Genomic DNA, 26366 nt, shown 5'->3' with positions numbered 1-26366 from the left:
GCTGCTCTGATCCGTGAGCAATGAGTTGTGGGAGGGGACATCTTCCCAGGTCATTAAAGAGGAATCTGGGCATGAGAGGTTCTGGTTCCTAGGTCTTAGCTGAGACTAGGCCTGGGCAACATCAGATTAGACATCATTGTTCTTGTTCAGCCCCAAGTGGTGACTACACTGTCAAAGCCAAGTGGACCTAAATCTGAGGTACTGTTAGGGACCCTTACCTCAAGCTCTCTGAGGGGAGGGAGGAGAAACAGGTTCTGCTAGACACATTTGATAGGGAGCCAGAAAGCAAATGTTTTTAAGCAGAAGATTGTCCTTGTCAAATGAAATCCTAAGCAGAATTCAAGGTATAAAACAAGAGAAAGTGGAATTACTGAATGTGATCTAATTGAAGTATATCCTGTCCATCTTTCACAGTCTGTCACAGACAGACCGTCTGAAGAATCTGGAAGTTACAGACCATGATAACTAAGCTGAAGCATATAAAGGGGCTCCGATTAGTTGTGTGGTAAACCTAGGACTCCTGAGTCCCAAGTCAGCAGGCCATTGCCTCAACTGACTGACTGGTAAAGTGAGATTAAAGCTACTGGCAGTTGCCAGACAACAGACAACATCTCCACAAAGCACAAGTGACTTTTAATTTGCTGAACAGCTCAAATCATTTATTGTTAAACCAAGGTGACTATCTGACTGCCGGTGTCCTGGGGCTTTCAAAGTGTATCCTGCTTGATCCGAGCCTTCTTGGGCTTGATGTTCATGCGTTTCCAGACTTCAGCTGTGGTACGATCTGCTTTGGTGACTCCACTGAAGTCGAACGTGGTGACACGGGGCAGGGTGCACAGCACATACTGCCTGTGGGGAAGACTCGGGCTGGGGGCCAGCCCCCCCACCAGCATCCCCTCCCCCCTCCCAGCTCCTGTCTTCCCTGATTGTAAGAAATGGAGGGACTTAAGCATGGTTTTTCAAAGACTGGAGGATTCATTCTAATAGCAAAGGAATGCTAGAAGTCTATAGCTTCTTTCCTAGGCTCATGTGTGGCAGAAAAATAGCCTTTTTATTTTGTTTTTGGTTGTACTGGGGTTTTAATATTTTGAATTCACAGCCTTATGCTTGCTGGCTGGTAGGCAGGCAGGCAGGCAACAGGCATGCATCCTACCTACCTACCTGTTGAGCCATATCCCCAGGCCGTTTTCCTTTGTTTGCTTTTTTTGGCTGGCTGACCTGGACTGTGATCCTCCATATTTACGCTTCTGAATAGCTGGGATGACCGTGTGGGCCATTATGTCCAGCTTTTTTTTTTCTTTCTTGCCAGGCCTGGGGCTTGACCTCTGCCTGGGGTCTGTCCCTGACCCTCTCTGTGCTCAAGGCTAGCAGTCCACCACTTGAACCACAGTGCCACTTTTTCTGTTTATGTAGTACTGAGGAATCGAACCCTGGGTTTCATGCATGCTAGGCAAGCACTCTACCACTAAGCCACATTCCTAGCCCCAGCTTTTTATTGGTTGAGATGGAGTCTTGGAACACTTTTTGTTGCCTCGGCTGTTCTCAAATTTAGTCCTCTGAAGTAGCTAGAATTACAGGTGTAAGCCACCTCACCTGGCTTTGTATGTCTTCTCTCCCTTCTTATCCTGCAGGAATAGACCCCAGCTCTATAGACAGGACACTCACCTATATCCCTTCTCTTCCTCTATGGGGTTGCCATGGAGGGTCAGGCTCCGGAGCCGAGGGAGCACAGCTAGCTTATTCACCTCCCCTAGGCGCTGGATGCTGTTGCCATGAAGATAGAGGACACTCAGGTTGAAGAACGTTGTTAGCACCTGGTGAAGAAGAAACCAAAAACCAGGCTGGACAGGACCCCAGATCTCTGCTCAGGATTAACTCACTGGCAGGAAGAAAAAGGTTAGGGAACTATTTGCCCTCACCTCCAATCCTCACAGATACACTCTAACCTGCTTCCACATCACACTGAACTAGAAGTCTGAGGACTTCATGTCTCAGCATAGCACTGACTGGCCAAGTGAGGGCTCCTCTGTCTCTGAACTTCATGTGTTCCCTCCCTTTATGGAAGATGGTCGCCATGCTTGCAACAGGAGAAAGGATTATAGAGTATCATGCTAGGCACATTAGACAATTTTTAAGCCTGAGCAATAGGAGCCAGGTGTGGTGGCTCACATCTGTAATCCTAGCTACTCAGGAGACTGAGATCTGAGGATCGAAGTTCAAAGCCAGCCAGGACACTAAAGTCTGTGAGACTCTTAACCCTAATTAACCACCAGAAAACTGGAAGTGGTGCTGTGGCTCAAGGGGTAGGGCTATAGCCTTGAGCTGAAGAGCTCAGGGACAGTGCCCAGGCCAAGCGTTCAAGTCCCATAACCAACAATAGTAACACAAAAAAAGACTGAGTAATAGGGCCAGGAGTTTGCCCTAGTGGTAAGAGTGCTTGCCTAGCATGCATGAAACCCTGGGTTTGATTCCTTGGTTCCACATACACAGAAAAAGCCAGAAGTGGTAGAGTGCTAGCTTTGAGAATGCCAAAGGACAGTGCCCAGGCTGAGTTGAAGCCCCAGCACTGGCCAGAAAAAATAAACAAAAAAACAATACACTAGGGGAAGTTTCTTTTTTCCTTTTTTTTGTCAGTCATGGGGCTTGAACTCTGGGCCTGGGTGCTATCCCTGAGCTCTTCAGCTCAAGGCCACTGCCCTACCCCTTGAGTCACAGCCCCACTTCCCATTTTCTAGTGGTTACTTGGAGCTTTAGAGCCCTGGCTGGCTTTGAACCTTGGATCCTCAGATCTCAGCCTCCTGAGTAGACCATGGGAAGTTCTAAGTATGTTCTAGCTCCTTCTCTAACAGAGATCTTGGACAAGACGGGGCCACATTTTGTTTATATCTTTAAACCTGAGTTGGAGTTCACTGTGTTACACTAGTTTAAAAAAAAAAATCTCATCAGCGTGGTGGCTCACGCCTGTAATCCTGGCTACTTAGGAGGCTGAAATCTGGGGATTGAGGGTCAAAGCCAGCCGGGCACTAAAGACCAAAGACCCAAGGACGTGGGATTCTTATCTCCAGTTAACCACTAGAAAATGGGAAGTGGGGCTGTGGCTCAAGGGGTAGGGTGGTAGCCTTGAGCTGAAGAGCTAAGGAACAACTCCCAGGCCCAGGGGTACAGTAGCCTTGAAGAGCTCAGGGACAGCGCCGAGGCCCAGATTTAAGCCCTATGACCCACAAAACAAACAAAAAAAACCTTCCACAACAAAATTTAGTATGAGGTAACAGTATATGCCCAGTAATAACTAGAGTAAGAGAATCCTTACATGATGCTGGCATATACCCATCTCCCAGACAACAAACCCGATGTTGGAGGAGTTATATATAGTTTGCCCAAGTCACACAGAGACAAATCCAGGATTTGAACTTACATTCCTACCACTGTGTGCTTTGGACTGCACCAGATATCTTCTAAATAACAAGTGGGAATGGAGAGGCCAGGAGATGGGCAATGGCTTAAGCCCCAAATTGAACTCCTAGGAATAGGAACTCACAGGATCAATGGAAGTCAGATCATTGAAGGACAGGTCGACCCAGGCTAGATTGTGTGGTTGCTCCAACACCTGTGAAATCACCTGGTTGAAGTCTCTCAGGTCAGTGATGACATTGTTGTTTAGCCACAAGGACTGTGTCAGTGACTTTCCTGATTTTGAGTACTTCAAGGGTCTTTGCCCTATCCTTGGCTCCTCAGTTACCAGATCTGTGAAGACAAAAGAGACTTGGGTGTATTGCTTTTGCTTTCTGGAGTATGCTGCAACCTAGCGTGCTTATACTCCAATACTCCAAGATAGCATACTCAAGAGTAAGTTTGGCCAGACAATTCCTATCCCAAACTCTTTGGCTTTTCAGGTCACATGCATTTTTCTATGCTGGTACTGTTGTTTGAATTCAAGGCCTTGTACTTGCCTTTGCCTCTGCCTTCTTCTTTTTTTTTTTTTGCCAGTCCTGGGCTTGGACTGAGGGTCTGAGCACACTCCTTGGGCTTTCTCAAGGCTAGAGCTCTAACACTTGAGCTATAGCACCATTTTGGCTTTTTCTATGTATGTGGTATTGAGGAATTGAACCTGGGTCTTAGTGCATGCTAGGCAAGCACTCTACCACTAGGCCCAACTCCCAGCCCATACACAGTCATCTTGTTGTATCATGAGGTCCTCTGTATACCACAAATTCACTGCTATTTTATAAAATCCAGAGTTGTTGGGCTTGAACCAAGATGACAGCACAAAACCCAGAATATCTACTAGCAGAGACTAGAATTCAGTTCGGTGGGTCACACCCTGAAGTGTAAACACTTCCTTCTATAACTGGTGAATGACAGTATGCAAGACACTGGATAAACAATGGTGAACAAACAAGACAGTCTGTGCAGGCTCTGTGTAAACAATACGGCAGGAGTGAAGGTGTGCCTCTGACAGTTGTGGGCAAGATGGAAACAAACTGGTCATATGATGTGATAAGTGCTATGTGTGAATCCATAGTCATGGCAGAAGAGAGCCTCCTAATAAACCAGAAGGAAGTTCAGAGAGTTCGTCAGGGATGGTGAAGCTGAGGTGGGTCTCAATGGATTAGGAGATGTTAACCAGACTGTAAAAGGTAGAGAGGATGGGAACAGCATGAACCAACTATGGAGCAACCTGGAAGAGGGCACACATGGTCACTGTACAAGGGGAACAAGGAGGGAAAATGAGACAGCCAGATACAAATTTTTCCCTAACCTCATCCCCCCTCCCCCATCCTGAAGCTTGGACTCAGGGCCTGGGCACTGTCCTTGGACTTTCTTCAAGGCTAGAGCTCTACCACTTGAGCCACAGCAGCACTTCTGGCTTTTTCTATGTATGTGGTACCGAAGAATCAAACCCAGGGCTTCATGCATGCTAGGGAAGCACCACATACCTGGTCCCCCAGACACAAATCTTGTCTGGTTAAGGACCCTGGGCTTTGTCCAGTGGGAAGCTACTGGAGTAATCAACAGAAAGATGATTCAAATTTTTCACTTGAAAGGTCACTTTGAAGTTCCTGTGTGAATTATTTTAGGAAGTAGATCTTTTTAAGCCAAAAGATCAATTTGACTTTAAAATACAAAAAGAGAGACTGGCTATGTGCCAGTGTCTCATGCCTATAATCCTCAGAAGGTTGAGATCTGAGCATAGCAATTCAAAAGCCAGCCCAGATCGAAAAATTCATGAAACTCCTATCTCCATCCAGTTAACTGCCAAAAAATGGAAATGTGGCTCAAATGGTAGAGAACCAACACTAAGCAAAAGGCACAAGGACAGTGTCTAGGCCCTGAGTTCAAGCCCCATTTCTGACACTAAAAAAGAGAGAAACTGGACTGAGTAGCTGGTGAGATCAGGCTTTGGTGTGTGAGGTTCCTATAGTACTAGAAAATAGAGAAGTCAACTAGGCATTTGGAGAGGAAAGTCTGAAGGTTGGGAGACAGTCTTGAGATGAATTAGTATACAGTGTGTAAGTTAGGGAAGTAGATGAAGAAGGAGGAAGGGAAATCCATTTTAAAGTTAAATAATCCAGGGGATAGGGGAGGGAAACGGACAAAAACACGAGAAGGTATCAGTGTACGATAAGTAATGCATCTATACTACCTGACAAATGTAACTGTAACCCTTGTATACATAAATAAAGTTAAATAATCACAGTGGTTGGGGGCATAGCCTAATGGTAGAGTGCTCACCTAGGATGCATGAAGCCCTGGGTTTGATTTCTTGGTACCACATACACAGAAAAAGCCAGAAATGATGCTATGGCTCAAGTAGCAGAGTGCTAGCCTTGAACAAAAAGTGTCCAACGACAGTGCCCAGGCCCAGAGTTCAAGCCTCATGACAAAAAAAATAAACACCTCAGAAACCCTAGCTGAGAAAACAAATGTACCTTCTACCTCTACCCTGAAGTAGGGCATGCTAGCTCAAGTCTGCAGTCCTAGCTACTACTTAGGAGGTGGGGATGCAGACTCTAAAATAAATGGCTGGGTGCAGTGGTACACACCATCAATCCAAACTATGAGAAGCATAGTGGCTAGATGCAATGGCACATGCCTGTCACTCCAGTGGCAAAAGAAAGGACAAATAGAAGGGGATAACAAACCAGGCAGCCTGGGCATAGAGACAATACAAAAAGGGACTGACAAAAGTGGATAAGTGCTATTGCACCTGCATAATAAGCAGGCTTGAGTTGAAACCTGAGTACCACACCTGTAATCCTAGCTACTCAAGAGGCTGAGATCTGAAGATTGAGGTTCAAAGTCAGACTGGGGAGAAAAGTCTATGAGACTTATCTCTAGTCAACTAATAAAAACCTGGAAGTGGAGCTTACAGACAGTGCCCAGGCCCAGAGTTCAAGCCCCACTAATAGGGGTGAGGAGTCAAGCGAAGACAGGCCCTGATGGCTTATGCCTGTAATCTAGGTAGTTGGAAGGCTGAGATCTGAGAATTGAAGTTCAAAGCTAGCCCAGGCACAGAAGTCCGTGAGACTTTTTTCTTTCTTTTTCAGTGAGATATGGGGCTTAAACTTGGCCTTTGTACGGTCCCTGAGCTTTTGAGCTCTTGAGCTTTAGGCCACTGGCCTGGGCATTATCCCCGAGCTCTTCAGTTCAAGGGTACCGTGCTACCCCTTGAGCCATAGCCCCACTTCCCCTTTTCTAGAGATTAATTGGAGATAAGAGTCTCAGGGTCCAGACCGGGAGTTTGGCCTAGTGGTTAAAGTGCTTGCCTAGCATGCATGAAGACCCGGGTTCAATTCCTCGGTACCACATACATAGAAAAAAAAAGCCGGAAGTGGTGCTGAGGCTCAAGTGGTAGAGCTCTAGCCTTGAGAAAGTCCAAGGACAGTGCTCAGGTCCTGAGCTCAAGCCCAGGACTGGCAAAAAAAAAAAAAAAAAAAGAGTCTCAGGGTCCTTAGTGCCTGGCAGACTTTGAACCTTGATTCTCAAATCTCTGCCTCCTGAGTAGCTAGGATTACAGGCGTGACCCATTGCGCCTGGCTCTGTGAGACTCTTATTTCCAGTTAGCCGCCAGCAAATGAGAAGTGGAACTGTTGTTCAAAGTGGTAGAGCACTAGTCTTGAGCAAAAGAGCTCAGGGACAGTGCCCAGTCCTGAGTTCATGCCTATGATCCCAGCTGTTAAGGAGGATGATAGCTGAGGATCAAGGGTCAAAAACAATCTGATCAGAAAAGTCCATGAGATTTTTTTTTGCCAGACCTGGGCTTGAACTCAGGGCCTTAGCACTGTTCCTCTTGAGCAAGCTACTCTTGCTCAAGGTTAGCACTCTACCGTTTGAGCCACAGCACCATTTCCTGCCTTTTCTGTTTATGCGGTATTGAGGAATTGAACCCAGGAATTGAACTAAGCAAGTACTCAACCATTAAATCACATTCCCAACTCCTGAGACTCTTATCTCCAGTTAATCCCAGAAAAAGCCACAAGTGACACTGGCTCAAATAGTAGAGCACTGGACTTGAGCAAAAGTAGCTCAGGAACAGAGCCTAGCCCCAGAGTTCAAGTCCCTGGACTGGCCAGAAAAAAAGCCAGTGGAAGCCAGGCATCAGTGGCTTATATCCATAATCCTAGCTACTCAGAAAGCTATCAGGATTAAGGTTGGAAGCCAGATCAGGTAGGAAAATTCATGAGAACCTTATCTCCAATTAACTACTAAAAAGCCTGAAATGGTGTGGCTCAAGTGGTAGAGCAAAAAATCTCAGACAGCAGTCGGTCCTGAGTGAAAGTCCTGGAACACATACATAGAGACTAAAAGGAGTATGCAAGTAGCAAAGCCAGAATCAGATACTAAGTATGGTTGAAGTATTGTCCTCTTTATATCCATAAGTCTTTGTTTTACCAGTTCAAAGCTGTCTGTTTTGCAATTTTTGTCAAACTGAGTCAGCCAGTTTTCATAGTGTCTTCAGTTTATAGACACATTTCTCCTATCCCACCTAACATTAACTTTCCTCCTCAGCTGTAGGTCAGGCAGCATCCACCAGATGGCTCTCTGCCTTAGCCTGGACTGAACCCACAGTTGGGCCTGAGGTGCCAAGAGTACTTGAACAGAGTACCACTCCTTCTGTATAGACTACTACTACTGCCTCCCTTCACACTTGAAGACCCTCAAATAGAATGACTTAACATGAAAAAATTAAGGTCAAGACCAGGCCGAGTATTATGCCTGTAATTCCAGCTACTTGATAGGTGGGCAATGACAGGATAGAGGATAGACCCACACAAGCAAAAAGTCAGCAAGACCACATCTTAGTGAGCCTGGCATGGAGGTTCTGCCTTGTCCTCTGAACTGTATGTGGGGATGCAGATAGGTGTCCATGGATAGATCTGAGCTGGCCATAGTGACTGAGACACTACCATAAAGTTATTACAGGGTTGCCTCACATGCTTGAAGCCCTGGGTTCAATTCCCTAGTACCACATACACAGAAAAAGCCAGAAGGGGCACCATGGCTAGAATGCTAGAGTGCTAGCCATGTGCAAAAAGAAGCACAAGGACAGTGTCCCAGGAGCTGAATTCAAGCCCCAGGGCAAAAAAAAAAAAGTTATTACACTAAAAAGGGGCTTCGGACATGGCTCAAGTAATAGTTTAAACACTACTACCTCTGAACAACACAAATTAGATGAAAATAATAACTCTGCATGACCCAGCTCCCAGTCTAAAAAGGCAGAACTTAGGGAGTGACTTTAAGGATAGGCTGGTCCCAATCAGGGGCCAATGGAGCTGTCTTATGGTTTTTGTTTTATTTTGTTTTGTTTTTGGTGGGTCATGGGGCTTGAACTCTGGGCCTGGGTGTTGTCCCTGAGCTTAAGGCTACTGCCCTACCCTTGAGGCACAGCTCCACTTTCCATTTTCTAGTGTTTAATTGGAGATAAGTCTCTCAGTCTTTAGTGCCTGGGCTGGCTTTGAACCGTGATTCTCAGATCTCAGCCTCATGTTTGAGGCCACTTAGAGCTGCTGTTCCGAAGGATGAATGAGATGTCCAGACTGTTCAAGTTCCTAGTCCCCTCAAAATTTCTCCTAGGCACTTCACTACCTGAGGATCTGCTAAAACTTCTTATTAGGAGCAGATCAAGGCTGGTCTGGGAAATAGACTGCAAAAAGCCACACTCAGAACTGGGAAGCATTCGCTTCAGGAATACCTGGGGAGACCTTCATCCTGTCTGATCCTATCTTCCTATCTCTGCAGGAACTCAGTTTGATGGAAAGAACTTCTTGTGTCATCTGCCAACCCCATAACAGAAAGGGCTGGTGGGGATGTGTGGTGAGGGGCTTCCTGAGAGTACATTTGTGGGTTGAAATTAGAGGAGTGTTGGGATGAGCCTGTGCTCGGCGGCATCCTCAAGCTTCTGCCTTAGCAGGTAGTATAAATTATGCCTTCTAAGGTCTCTGCCCTTTCAGATTCTATGAATCACTTTCATCAGAGAATGTCCCAAGTACCCCTAAACTCTAGCCTGTCCTTTAACCATACCCATCAACATTTCTGATTCTATACATACAAGTGCATAAGTGCTTAGTAAACAGGTGCTCAGTAAGTTTTGGACTACTGAATGAAGTATGGAGCCTCTGCAGTTTTTGTTTTTGCTAGTTCTGGGGCTTGACCTAAGGCCTGAGCACTCTCCCTGAGCTTCTTTGCTCAAGGCTAGCACTTCTGGCTTCTTTTTTGTGTCAGTCATGGGACTTGAACCCTGGACCTGGGTGCTGTCCCTGAGTTCAGCTCAAGGCCATTCCTTGAGCCACAGTGCCAGTTCCACTTTTCTGGTGGTTAATTGGAATCTCATGGACTTTAGTACTGGAGCTGGTCTTGAACCTCAATCCTCAGATCCCAGCCTCCTAAGTAGCTAGGATTATATTCACGAAACACTGCACCTGGCACTTCTGTTTTTTTCTGTGTATGTGGTAATGAGGAACTGAACTGAACTGAACCTAGGGCCTCATGCTTGCTAGGCAAGTACTCTAACACATTTCAAGCCCCACATCTGCAGATTTTATTGGTGATACTCCTGATAGTAGTTTGTGTCACCACTCATTTGGAAGATTGCAACAGAGGGCAGAGCCATGTCTCCTCCCTCAGAGTTGAGAATGATAGGTGCCACCATAGTGCCACCCCAACCCCCAATAATTTCAGCCTGCCTTGCCCAAAGGTACTATTGTGAAATGGGTATAACATCATTCAGAAGTGAGGCAGAGCACAATAAAGGTCACATGTATGTATGTATGTGCATGCATATGGGGGTGGGGGTATGAGCGTATGTATATTTTGTATATTTGAAGAGAGAACAGATGGGAGGTAGGACTGTGGCTGATGCTAACCAAGCAGTACCCTTAGACCTAAGCCAGGGCTTGTACCAACCCTGAGTTTATAGGTGGCTACCAACTGCCTGAGAGAGACCAAGACGATAGAGTGAACTTGTGCTCTGTGAGGACAGCAACCAAAGTCAGGGATGGCAGAACCTGGGGAGAACTACCAACTCCTTGAGACTGTGGCACTCCTAGAGCCTCCCCATGACCCTCTTTTCAAGGGTGCCATGCTAGCTGCACACTTACAAAAATATTGACCAGTAAAGTGGGAATGAGTTGGGAAATACTAGAACCTACAGGAAGTGTAGATAATAATGGAAGAAACTTGGATATAGCCAGCATGATTATAGCCAGAGAAATTTGCCAATAAATAATTAAAATAAGTTGGGCACTGATGGCTGAGATCTGAGGATCGTAGTTCAAAGCCAGGCTGGGCAGGAAAGTTGGTAAGATTTATCTCCAATAAACTACCAAAGTTGAAAGTGGAGCTGTGGCTTAAGTGGTAGAGTGCTAGCTAGCCTTGAGAAGAAGCTCGGGGATAGTGCCCAGGGCCTGAGTTCAAACCCTAGGATTGACATAAAAAAATTAAACTAGAAACATATCAGGCATTTTACCTGATTTCACCACTGATTAGAACAAGCTTGTGTCCCAGAAGGAGGTGATAGGTTCTATCTATAGCAGCCTAGTGTTTTCTCATTAGTTTCCTCTTCTTTTCAGATGAAAATGGGAATAAAAGTTGGCTGATAATCTACCAGATTTTCCTTGCTGTAGTCTGTCTTCATTTGAAGATGATTTTTAGGCATCTTTCCCTCCCTCCCTCCCTCCTTCTCCTCTTTTCCCTCCCCCCCTTTCTTTCTCTCTCCCTTTCCTTCCTTCCTTCCTTCCTTCCTTCCTTCCTTTCCTTCCTTCCTTCCTTCTTTCCTTCCTTTCTCTGCCTGGACGCTGTCCCAGAGTTCTTCAGCTCAAAGCTGAGTTAAGCCTCACTTTGTGTTTTCTGGAGGTTAATTGGAGTTAAGAGTCTGAACTCCTTTTGTGCCTGGGCTGGCTTTGAACCTTGATCCTCAGATCTCAGCCTCAAGAGTAGCTAGGATTACAGGTGTGAGCCACCATGCCCAGCTTAGGCACATCTTTTTTTACACTGAGAGGTCTTTGGTTCCTTCTAGATCTGCCACTTCAGGAAAAAAAAAAAAAAAAAAAAGCCAAGTGTTATCAGCCCTTGCCTATAATCCTAGCTATTTAGGAAGCTGAGGCCTGAGGATTAAGGTTTGAAATTTATCTGGGCAAACAAACTGTAGAAACTTTATTATTTTTTTTTTTTCTGCCAGCCCTGGGCACTGTCCTTGAACACTTTTTTGCTCAAGGCTAGCACTCTGCCACTAGAGCCACAACATCACTTCCAGCTTTTGCTGTGTATGTGATACCTAAGAATTGCACCCAGGGCTTCATGCCATGCTAGGCAAGCACTCTACCACTAGGCCAACCTCGATGCCCATTAGAGAAACTTTTTTTTTTTTTGCCAGTCCTGGGCCATGAACTCAGGGCCTGAGCACTGTCCTTGGGTTTTCTCAAGGCTAGACCGCTCTACCACTTGAGCTACAGCACCACTTCTGGCTTTTTTTCTATGTATGTGGTACCAAGGAATTGAACCCGGGTCCTCGTGCATGCTAGGCAAGCACTGTACCACTAGGCTAAACTCCCAGCTGCATTAGAGAAACTTTTATGTCCAATTATTTCAGTAAAAGCTGGAAGCAGAGGCGTGGCTAAGATGACAGAGTGCAGCTGTGAGTGAAAAAGCTGAGCTGAAGTATGAGGCCCTAGAGTTTGAGTCCCTAGAGTTCAAGCCCTAGTACTAGTACATGCACGTGCACACATATACATAAACACTCCTAGCCCTGGGACAAGCCCTGGTACCAGGTACACACACATACACACTCCTGGTTATGGCTATAACTCAAGCTATAGATCACTTGCCAGGCATGCATGAGGCCCTGGGATTATTCCTCATTAACAAGAACCAAAAACCTGTATTCCCCATTCCTCTCCCAAAGACACCAAGTATATGGAAGGCTCTCTAAAAGCTTTAACATAGGAGACTGGCTTCTCCCTAGAAACCACTGGGCTTGCTGCCTCCATGAATGGAGTGCTGCGCTCTGTGGGCTGACCTTGGAGGACATGGATGCTTCTGAAAGAGAAGTCAAGAGGAGGCTCCTGCACTGAAGAGCTCATAGAGTCTCGTCTGCTCATAGTTCAAGCCATCATTCATCAGGTGCAAACAAGCATAGGCCCTGGGAGTCTGGGGTTCAGCCTAGGAGACAGAAGCACAGATGTTCAAGTTACAAGGGGCATCCCCCCTCATGCTTCCCCATAGCCCTCCACCCCTGCCTCCTGCCCTCCCAATTCCAGGCTTGTGTAGCTGCATTTCCATTTTAATCACTTGTCTTTGCATTTGTAGGGAACTTCCTATTTCTCAGAGTACCTTCACAACTCTAGGAACTAATTTGATAGAGTACTCATTTCTTCTTTGTTTTGTTTTGTTTTATACAGTCTCTATGTACCCTTAGGCTGGCCTCCAACTCTCAGTGCTCCTGCCTCAGCCTCCTACAAGCCAGGATTACAGGTATGCACCACCATGCCCGGATATAGCACCCATTTCTACATTCCAGATGAAGAAACTGAGACCGAGGGGGTAGAGGACTTGCCCAGAGTGAAGCCGAGTCAGTGTGAACTGTAATCATAGTCTGAATTCTACTCTGACAGTCTTTCTGCTACTCCATAGTAGTTACCATGGAGACTTGTCTTGATGCCTACCCTCTAGTTACATCAGCTGTGTTGCTGTATTGCTTAACAAGCCCTTAAGGACCTATATTGAATCTGGTTGGTGTCTTCGAGTCCTTCACAGCCTGATCCAGCTGGGGATTTTGTACCTTCTCTGCTTGGCATGTTTATCAGCCCCACTTACCTTTCCATCCAAAAGCCTTTCATCTGAAATTAGCCACACACTATAAATATAAAAAACCAGAGTCTACCTCTCACTCACCTGTCACTGATGCCTGAAACTCCACCATTAGGGATTCATTCCTTTGGGTTCAGGGATTGTTCCCTGTTAAAATGGAAATGCCCCCTAAGAGGGGTGAACACAAAGTTGTTATCAGTAATTTATAATGTGTTGTCTTGTCAGATCCTTTCCAATATGTTAGCTAAAACAAAGCTGAGAATAGGTTTTTCCTGGAAATGGGAGAGCCATGTAGTACAGTACTACTCACTTGGGGCGAAGAAAGTTGAAAACATTCACCACAGGTTTTTTTTTTTGGGGGGGGGGGGAAGGGTGAACTGTGAGGCCGGAACTTGGGGCCTGGGTACTGACTCAGTTTTTTTTTTTTTTTTTTTTTTGCCAGTCCTGGGCCTTGAATTCTAAGCCTGAGCACTATTCTTGGGTTTTCTCAAGGCTAGCGCTTTACCACTTGAGTCACAGCAGCACTTCCGGCTTTTTCTGTGTATGTGGAACCAAGGAATAGAACCCAGGGCTTTGTGCATTCTAGGCAAACACTCTACCACTAGGCCAAAATCCCAGCCCTATCTCAGAGCTTTAAGTGGACTAGTGTTTTATTACTTTTTTTTTTTTTTTTTGCCAGTCCTGCCTGGGCTTGGGCTCAGGGCCTGAGCACTGTCCTTGGACTTTCTCAAGGCTAGAGCTCTACCACTTGAGCCTCAGCACCACTTCTGGCTTTTTTTTCTATGTATGTGGTACTGAGGAATCGAACCCGGGTCTTCATGCATGCTAGGCAAGCACTTTAACCACTAGGCCAAACTCCCGGCCTGTTTTATTACTTTGAGCACAGTGCCACTACTGGTTTTCTGGTGGTTAATTAGCATCTTGCTAACTGTCCTGTCTGGCTGGCTTTGAACTTCGATTCTCAGATCTCAGCCTCCCGAGTAGCTAGGATTACAGGCATGAGCCACCAGCACCTGGTTGTTTTGTTTTTCTTATGAGTGATACAAATGAGACACTAGACAAAAGGCCTGTTGCAGTCATCCTTCTCATTCTTACACCACCACTGCCAGCACCTCTGCACTATTATTTCTCCTGCTTTTCAAGAGGAGGTTTACAAGGATAATGTGTACTGTGGTTTGAACTCAGGGCTTCACTGCTTGCTGTGCAAGCATTCTGTCACTTGAGCCACACCCTAAGCCCCAGTAAGACTGATGATTTGTAGAATAGTGCTGTCCAACAGATAAGTCACAAAGCAAGCCTCACAGATTTGTAACCCTCATAATTTTTTTTGGCATAGACTATTAAATTTTTCTGTAGTCATAATAAGAAAGTGAAATGAAATTAGTACTTAAACCAAGATATTACAAGATATTCAACAGATATAATCAATAGTGCAAGTCTCACATAGCTCAACTTATACTTATAGCCTATCCCAATCTGAACTAGTGATGAAGTGTTCACTCGCACATGACTAGTGGCTGCCATACAGAACAATGCAGATGCTGAAAAATTCAATGAAAGAGATCAGATTAAAAGAGGTGGTATATTAGGATTTTCAAGAATTTACATCTGTATTCAGCTTTGACATGCATGGCAGCTAAAGCACGAAGGGAAACTTTAGGATATAAAGTCCTTGTGGTTGAAAAAATTAGCTTGTATGCAGAGGTAGTTCAATTGGACAATAGTATTCTGTTACTATCCTAACACTTGACAGGTGCTTTCTCAGACATGCTGGTTCAACCTTACTTCAATGTTGGTCTTTTAAAAATCTACAGGTGAGCCGGACAGGGTGGCTCATGCCTGTAATCCTAGCTCCTCAGGAGGCTGAGATCTGGGGGTCTCAGTTCAAAGCTAGCCTAGACACAAAAGACTGTGAGACTCGAATTAATCACTTGAAAACAGGAAGTGAGGCTTGGCTCAAGGGTAGGGTGGTAGCCTTGTGCTCAAGAGCTCCCAGATTAATTCCAAGCTCCATGACTCACTTAAAAAAAAAAAAATCTACAGGTGGGGCCTGTGAGTTTGGCCTAGTGGTAGAGTGCTTGCCTAGCATGCTTAAAGACCCAGGTTCGATTCCTTGGTACTATATACACAGAAAAAGGCTGAAAGTGGTTCTATGGCTCCAGTGGTAGAATGCTATCTTTGAGAAAGCTCAAGGAGAGTGCCTAGGCCCTGAGTTCAAGCCCCATTACTGGCAAAAAAAAATTTACGGGTGGAAGTGGAGGTATGGCTCAAGTGACAAAGCACCATCTTTAAGTGAAGAAAGCAAGTGAGAATGAAAGACCATAAATTTAAACCCCAATACTGGCTCGAAAAAGTCCACAGGCAGTGTGTGTGTATGTGTGCTACTAATGATCAAACCCAAGTACTTGTACATGCCAGGTAAGCACATTGCCATTGAGCTATAAACCCTCAGCCCTCACATTGTTTGTAGAACTAGAAGAACCTTAGACAGAAGCCCATATCATTTAAGTACCTATAACAGATTTGATGTTTTTAAAGAGAGACTGAATACTTTCCTCAAAGTAAATCCAGGAGTCAGATGTGGTGGTATATACCTCTAAGCACTTAGAAGGAAGTGACAGGAAGGTTGTAAGTTCAAAGCCAGCCTGGGCTATATAGCAAGGCGTTTGTCAGAGAGGGGAGGGGGAGGAGCGCACAGTGTCTTGTACCACTGCACATGGATCACATGGATTTTAGCTTAAAAAAATGCAAGGCCAGATTTTTTCTTTCTTTTTTTCTTGTCAGTTTCAGGACTTGAACTCAGGGCCTAGGTGCTTTCCCTGAGCTCTTCTGCTCAAGGTTAGGGCTCTACACTGTGAGCTAAAGCATCACTTCTGGTTTTCTGGTGGTTAATTGGAGATAAGAGTCTCACAGTCTTTCTTGCCTGGGCTAGTTTTGAATCGAAATTCTCAGATCTCAGTCTCCTGAGCGGCTAGTTTAATAGGCATGAGCCAACAGCACCTGGTTAGGGCCAGACATTCATTGTTTATCTCCTTTGTTACCAGAATTCTAAGAACTAATTTCATGTACCAAGGCTCCTGATGCATTTTTCTGATGCATTTGAACAAGTTATCACTGAAATTGGAGCCCTAAGAAGCTGAATTAATTTGCTTGGGTGCTGGACTTGGTGACTTATGCCTATAATCCTAGCTACCCAAGAAGCTGAGATCTGAAAATCTTAGTTTGAGGCCAGATACGAGACTCCTCTTGGGACCAGGAGTGTAGTCTAGTGATAGAGTGCTCACCTAACATGCATGAAGCACTGGGTTCAATTCTTTGGTACCACATACAGAGAAAAAGTCACAAGTGGTGCTGTGGCTCAGGTAGCAGAGTGCTAGCCTTGAGCAAAAAGTGTCCAAGGCCCAGGCTGGGAGTTTGGCCTAGTGGTAGCGTGCTTGCCTAGCATGCACAAAGACCCAGGTTCGATTCCTCGGTACCACATATATAGAAAAAAGCCAGAAGTGCTACTGAGGCTCAAGTGGTAGAGCTCTAGCCTGGAGAAAGCCCAAGGACAGTGCTCAGACCCTGAGCTCAAGCCCAGGACTGGAAGAAAAAAAAAAAGTGTCCAAGGCCCTGAGTTTAAGTCCTAGGACTGGGGTGGGGGGAGAGACTCCTCTCCAATTAAGCAAAACGCAAGACATGAAGGCATCAGTCAAGTGGTAGAGGTGAAGGAGAGAGGCCTTGAGTTCAAGTCCCAATACCACATTCACCATTTAAACAATAATCCAGGTTGTGAGCAGTATGATGTCTTAGTCATCATCTTATATAGAATTTAGTTTATAATGGGTACCCAGGAACTGTTGGTGGGAAATTGCCCAATACAAGAATTTGTTTTGGAAGGATTGACTGCTAAGCTGTTCTTTGGAACAATTTGCTCCTAAATTCAGCTGTTTCATTCCATACCTCATTTACACTAAGATGCCAATTCAATTCTGAAAACATTTGTTGAGTGCCTGCTGTCCTGTGCCTGACCAAAAGGACTGAGGCCAAGACAGAAATAATAAGACCCTGTCATGAGCCCAGAGTGTTTCTATTGATTGTGACAAACTGGCGTGCATCCAGATCCAAATAACAGCTGCCTCCATAATGAATACTCTTGTGCTTCAGTGCCCTGCTCTAGTGTACCTTCTTTTAAGCCTTTCTTTTCCAGATAAAATTGCTAGGTACATACTGTGTTATATTGTTTTGATGATCTCTATTCATGGTCTCTGGCATATCTACTCTTTTATCCCTATAAATTTGTAGTCCCATCATCTGTGATGCTGGGGTCAGCATTGTGAGATGTTGCCAAACATGAAGCTAACAGAAACCTTAAAAGGGAGCTTGCTCTTTGCCAGTGCCACAAGAAAATGGCTGACCCCGTGAAGGGATCTGCAGGAAAGAAATCCATGTGAGAGAGCTAGTGCTAGGCTGAAGCTATCCTAGACTATAGCTAGCTCATAATTAGGCAAGGTCAGGGGAGTTACCCAGATTACACATGAGTGAAGCTCAGAACTATCCAGCTAACTTGGAGACTTGAAGACAACAAATACTTCTGTTTTTTTGTTTTTTTTTTTGGCCAGTAGTGGGGCTTGAACTCTGGGCCTAGGTGCTGTTCCTGAGCTCTTTACCTCAGAGGTACTGCCCTACCCCTTGAGTCATAGCACCACTTCCAGTTTTCTAGTGGTTAATTGGAGAAAAGAATCTCACTGAGATCCTTAGTACCCAGTCTGGCTTTGAGCCTCCATCTTCACCCAGATCTCAGTTTGGTGAGTAGCTAGGATTAAAGGCTGTGAGCCACCGCACCTGGCAAATGCTTCTAGTTTTAAGCCACTGTATCTCTGGATGCTTTGTTATGTAGCAATAGCTGATACAAAAATTCTAATGTACTTTGAACAAAATTTTTTTTTGTTTTTGTTTTTGTTTTTTTGCCAGTCCTGTGATTTGAGCTCAGGGCCTGAGCATTGTCCTTGGGCTTTCTCAAGGCTAGCACTCTACCACTTGAGCCACAGCACCACTTCTGGCTTTTTCTATGTATGTGGAGTGCTGAGGAATCGAACCCTGGTCTTCGTGCATGCTAGGCAAGCACTCTTACCACTAGGCCAAACTCCCAGCCCCTTGAACAAAATTTTATTGCAGCCTTTTTTTTTTTTTTTTTGCCAGTCCTGGGGCTTGAACTCAGGGCCTGGGTACTGTCCCTGAGCTGCTTTTGTTTAAGGCTAGCACTCTAACACTTGAGCCACAGAGCTACATCTGGCCTACTTTTGTTTATATGATACTGAGGAATTGAACTCAGGGCTTCATGAATGTTAGGCAAGCACTCTACCACTAAGCCACATTCCCAGCCCTCATCATTAGTTTAAAGTCTCAAAATTAATGCCTGCCCCCACCCTATTTGCAGATTTAGCACACACTGTTTTGATCAAGCACAATAAAAAATAAAAAACAAGATACTAGTGGCACTGTAGCTCAAAGTAGTAGAGCAATAGCCTTGAGCTGAAGAGCTCAGGGACAGTGCCCAGGCCCAGAGTTCAAGCCCCATGATAAATTTTAAAAAAATCACATGCCTGGACAGGGCACTGTCCCTGAGCTCTTCAGCTCCAGCCCAAGGAGCCCACTTTGAGCCACAGCACCATTTCCAGTTTTCTGGTGGTTTATTGGAGATAAGAGTCTCAGGGGTTTCCCTGCCCAGGCTGGCTTTGAACCATAATCCTCAGATCTTAGCCTCCCAAGTAGCTAGAATTACAGGTGTGGGCCACCAGTACCCTGTCACCATCCTTTTTTTCCCCCCCAGTGTGTGTAATACATTGGCTTACTTTGCAGTGTACACATGGTCTGCACATAAGGCAAATTCATTCATGTTTTCACATTTGCAAACCTCTGAAAAACCCAATCAACCCAAAAAATAAATGAAAATATCTGTTGGTTATATAAAATGGTTTGGGGTGTGTGTGTGTGTGTGTGTGTGTGTGTGTGTGTGTGTGTGTGTGTGTGTGTGTGTGTGTGTGTGTGGTGTTGGTACTGGTGCTTGAACTCAGGAACTTGTGTTTTCACAAATTTTTTCATTTATGGCTTTGTGTTCTACCACTTGATCCAGGCCTCCAGTCCATCTTTTTTTTGTTACCTGACATAGAGTCTGGCAGACATTTCTGCATGGTCTGGCTTCAAACGTTGATCTTTCAGATCTTTGCTCCTGAGTGGCTAAGATTCCAGGAATGAGCACTGCTGCCCAGGTTTCCTGCATGCTAGGCAAGCATTCTATCACTAGGTCAAACTTCTGACCTAACTTAACTTTTTTTCTTGGCCAGTCTTGGGGCTTAAACTCAGAGCCTGAGCACTATCCTTGGGCTTTCTCAAGGCTAGAGCTTTACTGCTTGAGCCACAGTACCATTTCCAGCTTTTTCTATGTATTCTGTACCAAAGAATTGAACCTGGGTCTTCATGCATGCTAAGCAAGCCCTCTACCACTAGGCCAAACTCCTGGTCCCTCACTTAATTTTTCACTCAAAGCTGGTGCTCTGCCACTTGAGCCATACCTCAGCTTTCTACTTGTTGCTGGTTAATTGGAGACAAAGAATCTCTCCTACTTGCCTGCCAGGGTTGGTATTGAACCTCAGATCTCAGATCTCAGCCTCCTGAGTAGTTAAGATTACAAGTGCAAGTCACTGGCATCTAGCTACCTTGATAATTCTTACTTCAGGACTGAGCTCTGGTTTCAATTTTTCTGAAAAAACTACCCTTTTCCCCAGATATGGATGCAGAACACCTCTTTTTGGCTCCCTTAAGTCCCACACTATTGTCACGGTCACAATCCTAACACTATAATTATATTGCTTGTTATCTATATGACCATAAACTCCTTCAAAGTAGGAACTATGCTTTTCTCCCAGTTGTATCTCCTAGGAGTGGCAAATAGTAGATAATACATACCTTAGTACTTCAATTGGATAAAAAGACAAAAGAGAGGGATATGTGGTTGCTGTGATTAAGGGATCTAACCTGATCATTCTTCCTGAAGTGATTGAGAGATTTCTGAAAGATAAGTAGAGGCCAAGGGTGGGGGTGGGGAGAGGGTAGCACAAGGAAAACACGAACATTCCAGGGCTAGTTAAAAGAAAAAGTTCCACAAGTAACAGCTGTATGTATGCAAAGGCTCCCAGGTAGGAGAATGCTTACAAATTTTTGAAGATCTTGGGCTGGAGTTTGGCCTAGAGTGCTTGCCTAGCATGCATGAAGACCAGGGTTCAATTCCTGGATATCGCATACACAGAAAAAGCCAGAAGTGGTGCTGCGGCTCAAGTGACAGGGTTCTAGCCCTGAGAAAATCCAAGGATAGTGCTCAAATAATGCTCAGACCCTGAGCTCAAATCGGGACTTGCAAAAAAAAAAAAAAAAAAGGAGACCTTAAAACTCAAACAATTAGCCAGGCACTGGTGGCTCATGCCTATAATCTTAGCTACTTAGGAGGCTGAGAACTGAAGATTGCTGTTCAAAGCCAGCCCGTGCAGGAAAGTCCTTGAGACTCTTATCTCCAACTAATTATAGAAAAAGCCAGAAGTGGCACTGTGGCTCAAGTGGCAAAAGGAGCTTTGGGACAGTGCCCAGACCCAGAGTTCAAGCCCCAGGAACAACAAAAACAAAACAAAAAACTCAAACAACTGGACAGGAAAAGAAGTTATGTACCAGTAGAGTGTATTTTATTGTAGAGAATCAGATGCCACAAAGTATGTATTTAAATGAGGAGGGGAGGGTGAATGACATCAGATTTGCATTTTAAAAGAATGCTCTAGCTGCAGTATGCAGAATGGTTGGGAGGATGTGATGGTCGATAGGACTTCATAAAAGCTACTTCAGAAAATAAAGCTGGCAGGAATTCATGATAGATGATAAATGGGAGATCCTAAAGATAATTTTTGGGTTTTTGACACTTGCACACTGTAGGAACACTGGAAGAGATCCAGTTTGGAATATAGGTTTAGAGTAGAGGATTTTGTTGTGTACAGAAATGTTGAATTAGAGTTGCCTTTTAGATATCTTGAAGAGCTAGAGGAGGAAACTAGATACTGGATTACCTGGCTTCTAGATAAAGACTAGTTGGAGATACACAAATACCAAATGAAATTGTGGCGTTTGGATGTGTACTCAAAAAGACAACACAGAGTGAAGCGGGACAAGTTTAAGACAGTAAGTGGACCAACCAGGGTCAACTAAGCAGGGCAGCCTCAGAACTCGGGTGCTATGCTAGCCAGTTTAGTTTTGTGTTTGATTCCCATGGTCTTCAGTCTCTCTAGTTCCCTTTCTTCATTAAAACGTTCAGGGAAGGACTTGAAGCTCATTTAAGTTGAAGAATAAATAATCAAAAATAGGCCATGCAGATTCCTTTTCCTTGGGACACTGTAACCTGTTCCTTAGAACAGTTTTTAAGGTTTGGAAGCAGAAGGTTCACACTAAGGAGACTTGGCTGGAACTTGGAGAACTGTTACCTACTAACACTGTCCCTGATGTGGTGAGTGGCCTTGGGCAAGTCACTTCTCCGCTCTGGGTTTCAGTTTTCAATCTGTGAAATGGGGATAAGAGCCTTCACTCCCAGAACTCTTTTTTACTTATTTATTTTTTTGCCAGTCTTGGGGCTTGAACTCAGGGCCTGTCCTTGGGTTTTCTCAAGGCTAGAGCTCTACCACTTGAACCACAGCATCACTTTCAGCTTTTTCAACAAATGTGGTACCGAGGAATCAAACTCCGGGCCCCATTCATAGAACTCTTAAAAAGTACCAAGAAAGAATGTGAAGGAGTTGGGCAAGTTACTAAATGCACTGGATTTCCCTTAAGGATTGTAAAAGAAATGCATCTCTTTTGAACTTCTACAAGTAGACCATGGGGGGGGGGGTGGGTGGAGGGACAAGAGGTTAATTTGGAGACAGAGTCTTTAATGTGTGCAGAAGCAAACTTGTGACTATTTGAAAAAAAATGCCAGGGTCAGGGGCATGTTCTAGTGGTAGAGTGATTGCTTAGCAATCATAAAGCCTTGAGTTCAAGTGTTAGGTACAGCATACATAGGAAAAGATGGAAGTGGATTTCCCCCAGAGCATGGGGGAAATACCTCAGCCTAGGGGCATGCCCCCAGGCATGCCTCTTGTCAGGGTTAATGGTGCTGGGTGGGGATTTCCAGGGTGCAAGGGGGAGAGAGCCAAGGGAAGGAGTCATTTCTTCCAGGCAGAAAAATCCAGAAATGGTGGTGTGGCTCAAGTGGTATAGAGTACTAGCTTTGAGAACTGCCAAGGACAGTGCTCAGGCCCTGAGTTCAAGCCCCAGGACTGGCCAAAACAACAACAACAACAACAACAAAGGCAGACCTGAAGAAGCAAAGAAAGAAAGAGGCCCACGAAGTTCCCTCCATGCCCGGACTCAGGGCCTTGGTTTAACCTTTTATCTCAAAGCAGGGTCCTGGTGTGAGAACGGTTCCCATCTCCAGCCATCTTGTCCTCCCTAGTCTATCTCAAGTGGGTCTGTGTCTTGTTCACTGTGAAAGGAGGTGTGGGTTGAGGTCCCGGGTCCCAAATTAGCCGAGTTCTTGGTCTTTCTTTAGATGGAGTCCCTCCGCTCTCCAAAGATCTCTCCTGTTTTCCCGCTCAACTCACCGGCTGTCGTTTTCCCTCCAGCCTCGTCCTTCTACTTACCTTGGAGTTACTTAGCGTAACTCCATAGTAACTGCCTTCGTCACCACGTCCCAGCTAGACTCTTCGGCGAGCCTGCGTCTCCTACAAGTACCCGTAGTTCATGTGGGTGTGGAGAGGGGGAGGGAGGGTGTGTCGCAGTCTGAGGCCGCGGGCGATGCTGGGACTTGTAGTTCTCTTTGCTGGCGGGTCCACACAGGGGCCCGGAAGTACTGACACCACTTCTTCCTTCCCAGTGGTCCTCGCATTTCCTTTTCCCGGGTCCTCTCGCGTGCCTAGCGAACAACATCCCACTGGGGCCAATCAGAGGACGGCGCGAGAGGGCGGGGCCCTGGTTTGAACTAATTGTGTACTTTCTCGACTGGTGGGGAGCCCGCGGCGTGGTGCGGTCCGGGGAGCGTGTGGTGGAGCGGGGGCGCGCGGCCAGGTAACCGGCGCGGGCCCGCAGCTGGCGTGCGGCCTGGGTGTCCCGAGGGGATGCCCGGGCCTAAAGTGGGTGCTGGAGAGGCCTGTGAGAGTGGCCGGCCTTCGTAAGGCGAGTCTGAAAGGGGAGCAAGTCTTCCGGTGGTAAGGCTTGTGGAGGGACGGGGATGTCCGAGGGGGAGGGTCTGTCTGGGGGGCGTGTCCGTGGGTTTACGCTGGCGGGCGACGTGGAGGAGGGCCGGGCGTTCCCGGCCGGATTGTAATTGAGGGGTCTTCTAATGGAAGCTCTCGGCTGTTTTTGTTACTCAGTGCCTGAGCACCTGCTCTGTGTTGCTATCACTATGTGCGTTGCACAATTTATACGAATCTTCTTAGCAAGCCGGTACCAGCTGACTCTCGTCTGTAATCCTAGTCACTCAGGAAGCTGAGATCTGAGGATCCATCGAGGTTTGAAATCAGCCGGTGCGGGAAATTCAGTGAGACCATCAGCTCCAATTAACTACCAAAAAGCTGGAAGTAGAGCCGTGGCTCAAGTGGTTATAGAACGCTAGCCTTGAACAAGCCTTGTTCAGGGACAGTGCTCAGAGCCGTGAGTTCAAGCCCCAGCAAACCACAGCAAAGAGAATCTTTGCCTGGAGGCCGTGACTCAAACCCATAATCTTACCCGGAAGACCGAGAAAGGAGGAACCAGTTTCAAAGCCAGCTCAGGTGGGAAACCCCAGAAACTCTTATCTCTAAGTAACCACCGAAAAAGCCCGAAGTGGAGCCGTGGTTCAAGTAGTAGAGCGCCAGCTTAAGCAGAAAAAACGCTAAGGGATGAGCCCCTGACCTCTAGCCCCACTTACCAGCACCCAAAAAACCCCCAAACAAAACAATTTTCCCAACAACCCTGTTAAATTTCATTATTGGTGGGGACCCTGAAGTTGATAATGTTTAACTTGGTTAGGATTGTGTGACTAGCCTAAGTCTGACTCTTCTTGGAAATTCTGAGTGTTAGATATGGTATAGGATGTGTGTGGGTGCACCTTGGATTAATTTGAGTGTTTCATCTATGCAACCTGATCTTGCTTTCCCATCTTAACTTGTCCTTGTGAATGTCGGATCAGGTAATCTCTTTCATACAAGTACCCTGAAGAGTACTAATTTAAAAGCCTTTTAGGGATGTGACTGAAGGTTTTGGAGGGTAAAGTCCATTTATGTTGATGCAGCTACTTTGGGGTACCTTCTCTTACCTCTTTTGCTTAGCTCTTGACATTTGGTATTACTAAAGACTGCATATTTGTTGGCCTTCTAGATAATGAAAGACTGTGTTTTGTCAGTGGATCTTGATAGCTGTGCAAGATTTGAGCATGTTGGAAGTAGAGCTGTAGTTCAAATGCTAGCAGCCTCAGTTTTGAGTAAAAAGCCAAGTAAGAGCCAGAAGCCCTGAGTTCAGGTCCAGACTGGGGTGTGTGTGTGTGTGTGTGTGTGTTGTGTGCATGTGCATATTTGAACATATTTTGGCCATTAATGTATATCATGGACTGACACACCTTCTTGGCTTTCTCATTTTGATTGAGTGGCTTTGACTTCAGCATTAAGCTAACCCTTTTGTTTTCTGAAAACCTTGATCTCCATCCACACATCTATTCATTGTCCTTTGCTTGGTCCTTTGTTTCCAAAGTACTGGGTTATGAAGTGTGTCCCTCTGATGGGCAGGAAGCTTTGATAGGGAGTTGGAGCTCTTTCTACTTCACTATGGTGAATATGATCAACCTAGGGTGAGTGTTCAGATCAAGTAAGGAAGCACTTCACATGGATGGGGTTTGTGTTCCCTCCCCTCTCCTTCCTTCCTTTTTGGGGTAGTTTCTCCTGTAGACAAAGCAACAAAGTACTTTTTGCCCTTGTTAGTCTGAGATAGACTAATTTCAGTGGCTATATACTCAGTTTAAAACCAGAAGCTCTGCTCCCCGAAAGCTAGATTGTACCTGTGAAAGCTCATTAGGAAATATTTTTGTTTATAATGTTCTTTTTTTACTTGTGGAATATGGAAGGGTAAAAGATGCCTTGAACTAAGACTAGAGTTCTTATGGGCAAAGATGGCCAAATAGGCTCTCTTTTGAATTCACACATGCATATATTGTAGTTTACTCATATTAACCTCATCTGCTGCTCTCTTTTTCCAAGGGAAAAAGACAGCTGTATCTAATTGGTAAAACCAGATGGTCAGAGGTATTGGGGTCATTTATTCAGCCTCTTTACCCAGTATACACTAAACATATCAAAAAGCTTTTCAGGCTCTGCAAGAATGAGATAATTCCCAAAGACAATCCATCTGGATTTTCCTCCACTACAACTACCACTACTACTACTTCATTATTGTTGTTGTTATTATTATTGTTATTTTGTGCTGGTCCTGGGGCTTGAACTCAGGGCTTGGGCACTGTCCCTAAGCTTTGGTGCTCAAGGTTAGCACCCTATCACTTGAGCCAGTTTCACTTGTGGGGCTTTCTGGGTAGAAATAGAAATACAGATCTCAGCTGTGTACAGTGGCTCACGCCTGTAATCCTAGCTCTTCAGGAGGCTGAGATCTGAGGTTCATTCAAAGCCAGCCTGAGCATAAAAGGACTTGAGATTCTTATCTCCAGTTAACATCTAGAAAATGGGAAGTGGGGCTGTGGCTCAAGGGTAGGGTGGTAGCCTTGAGCTAAAGAGCTAAGGGAAAGTGCCCAGGTTGAGTTCAAGCCCCATCCAGCTTCTTTCTTTCTTAGGTAGTAGAAATTAAACCTAGATCTTCATAGTAGGTAGTTGTTCTAGAACTGAGCTACATTCCAGCCTACTTAATAATAAAAAATTAGTAGTAATTGTTTTGTGCTGTTAGTGGTTGTTACTGTTTCTATATCTATTTGCTGATTTTTTTTTTTTTGCCATTTTTTATGTATGTGTTGGAACTGGAGTTTGAACTCA

At 45.3% G+C, this 26366-nt stretch overlaps 2 protein-coding genes across 13 annotated transcripts in view; one reads left to right on the top strand and one right to left on the bottom strand.

Moving 5' to 3' along the window:
- Positions 1-631: 631 nt before the first annotated feature.
- On the bottom strand, positions 632-23208 carry Lrrc51 (leucine rich repeat containing 51). 10 transcript variants are annotated; one of them, XM_090348352.1, is made up of 6 exons: positions 23001-23208; positions 13390-13473; positions 12515-12657; positions 3539-3744; positions 1666-1814; positions 632-849 (listed from the first exon to the last, which is right to left on the bottom strand). In XM_090348352.1, exons 3-6 carry the CDS (start codon positions 12594-12596, stop codon positions 708-710), a joined length of 579 nt encoding a protein of 192 aa, XP_090204478.1. In that variant the 5' UTR covers positions 12597-12657; positions 13390-13473; positions 23001-23208; the 3' UTR covers positions 632-707. The 10 variants fall into 10 exon arrangements, with proteins under 10 accessions (XP_090204478.1, XP_090204477.1, XP_090204485.1 ...); XM_090348351.1 differs by having other exon boundaries at positions 22962-23007; XM_090348359.1 differs by having other exon boundaries at positions 632-801; positions 22962-23007.
- Positions 23209-23299: 91 nt separating this feature from the next.
- The window catches only part of Numa1 (nuclear mitotic apparatus protein 1), a 78003-nt gene continuing 74936 nt past the window's right edge, over positions 23300-26366 (top strand). Inside the window, exons 1-2 of one of the 3 annotated variants that reach the window (XM_090348342.1) lie at positions 23300-23564; positions 23730-24128. The gene's annotated coding sequence lies outside the window, so the exon portion shown is untranslated. The remainder of the gene's footprint in view (positions 23565-23729; positions 24129-26366) is intronic. The other 2 variants (XM_090348343.1, XM_090348341.1) reach the window with 2 other exon arrangements.

Source organism: Megascapheus bottae, chromosome 16, assembly GCF_031878675.1.
Source record: "Megascapheus bottae isolate mThoBot1 chromosome 16, mThoBot2.hap1, whole genome shotgun sequence".
Classification (NCBI taxonomy): Eukaryota; Metazoa; Chordata; class Mammalia; order Rodentia; family Geomyidae; genus Megascapheus; species Megascapheus bottae.
This window is presented reverse-complemented; position numbering and strand designations above follow the sequence as displayed.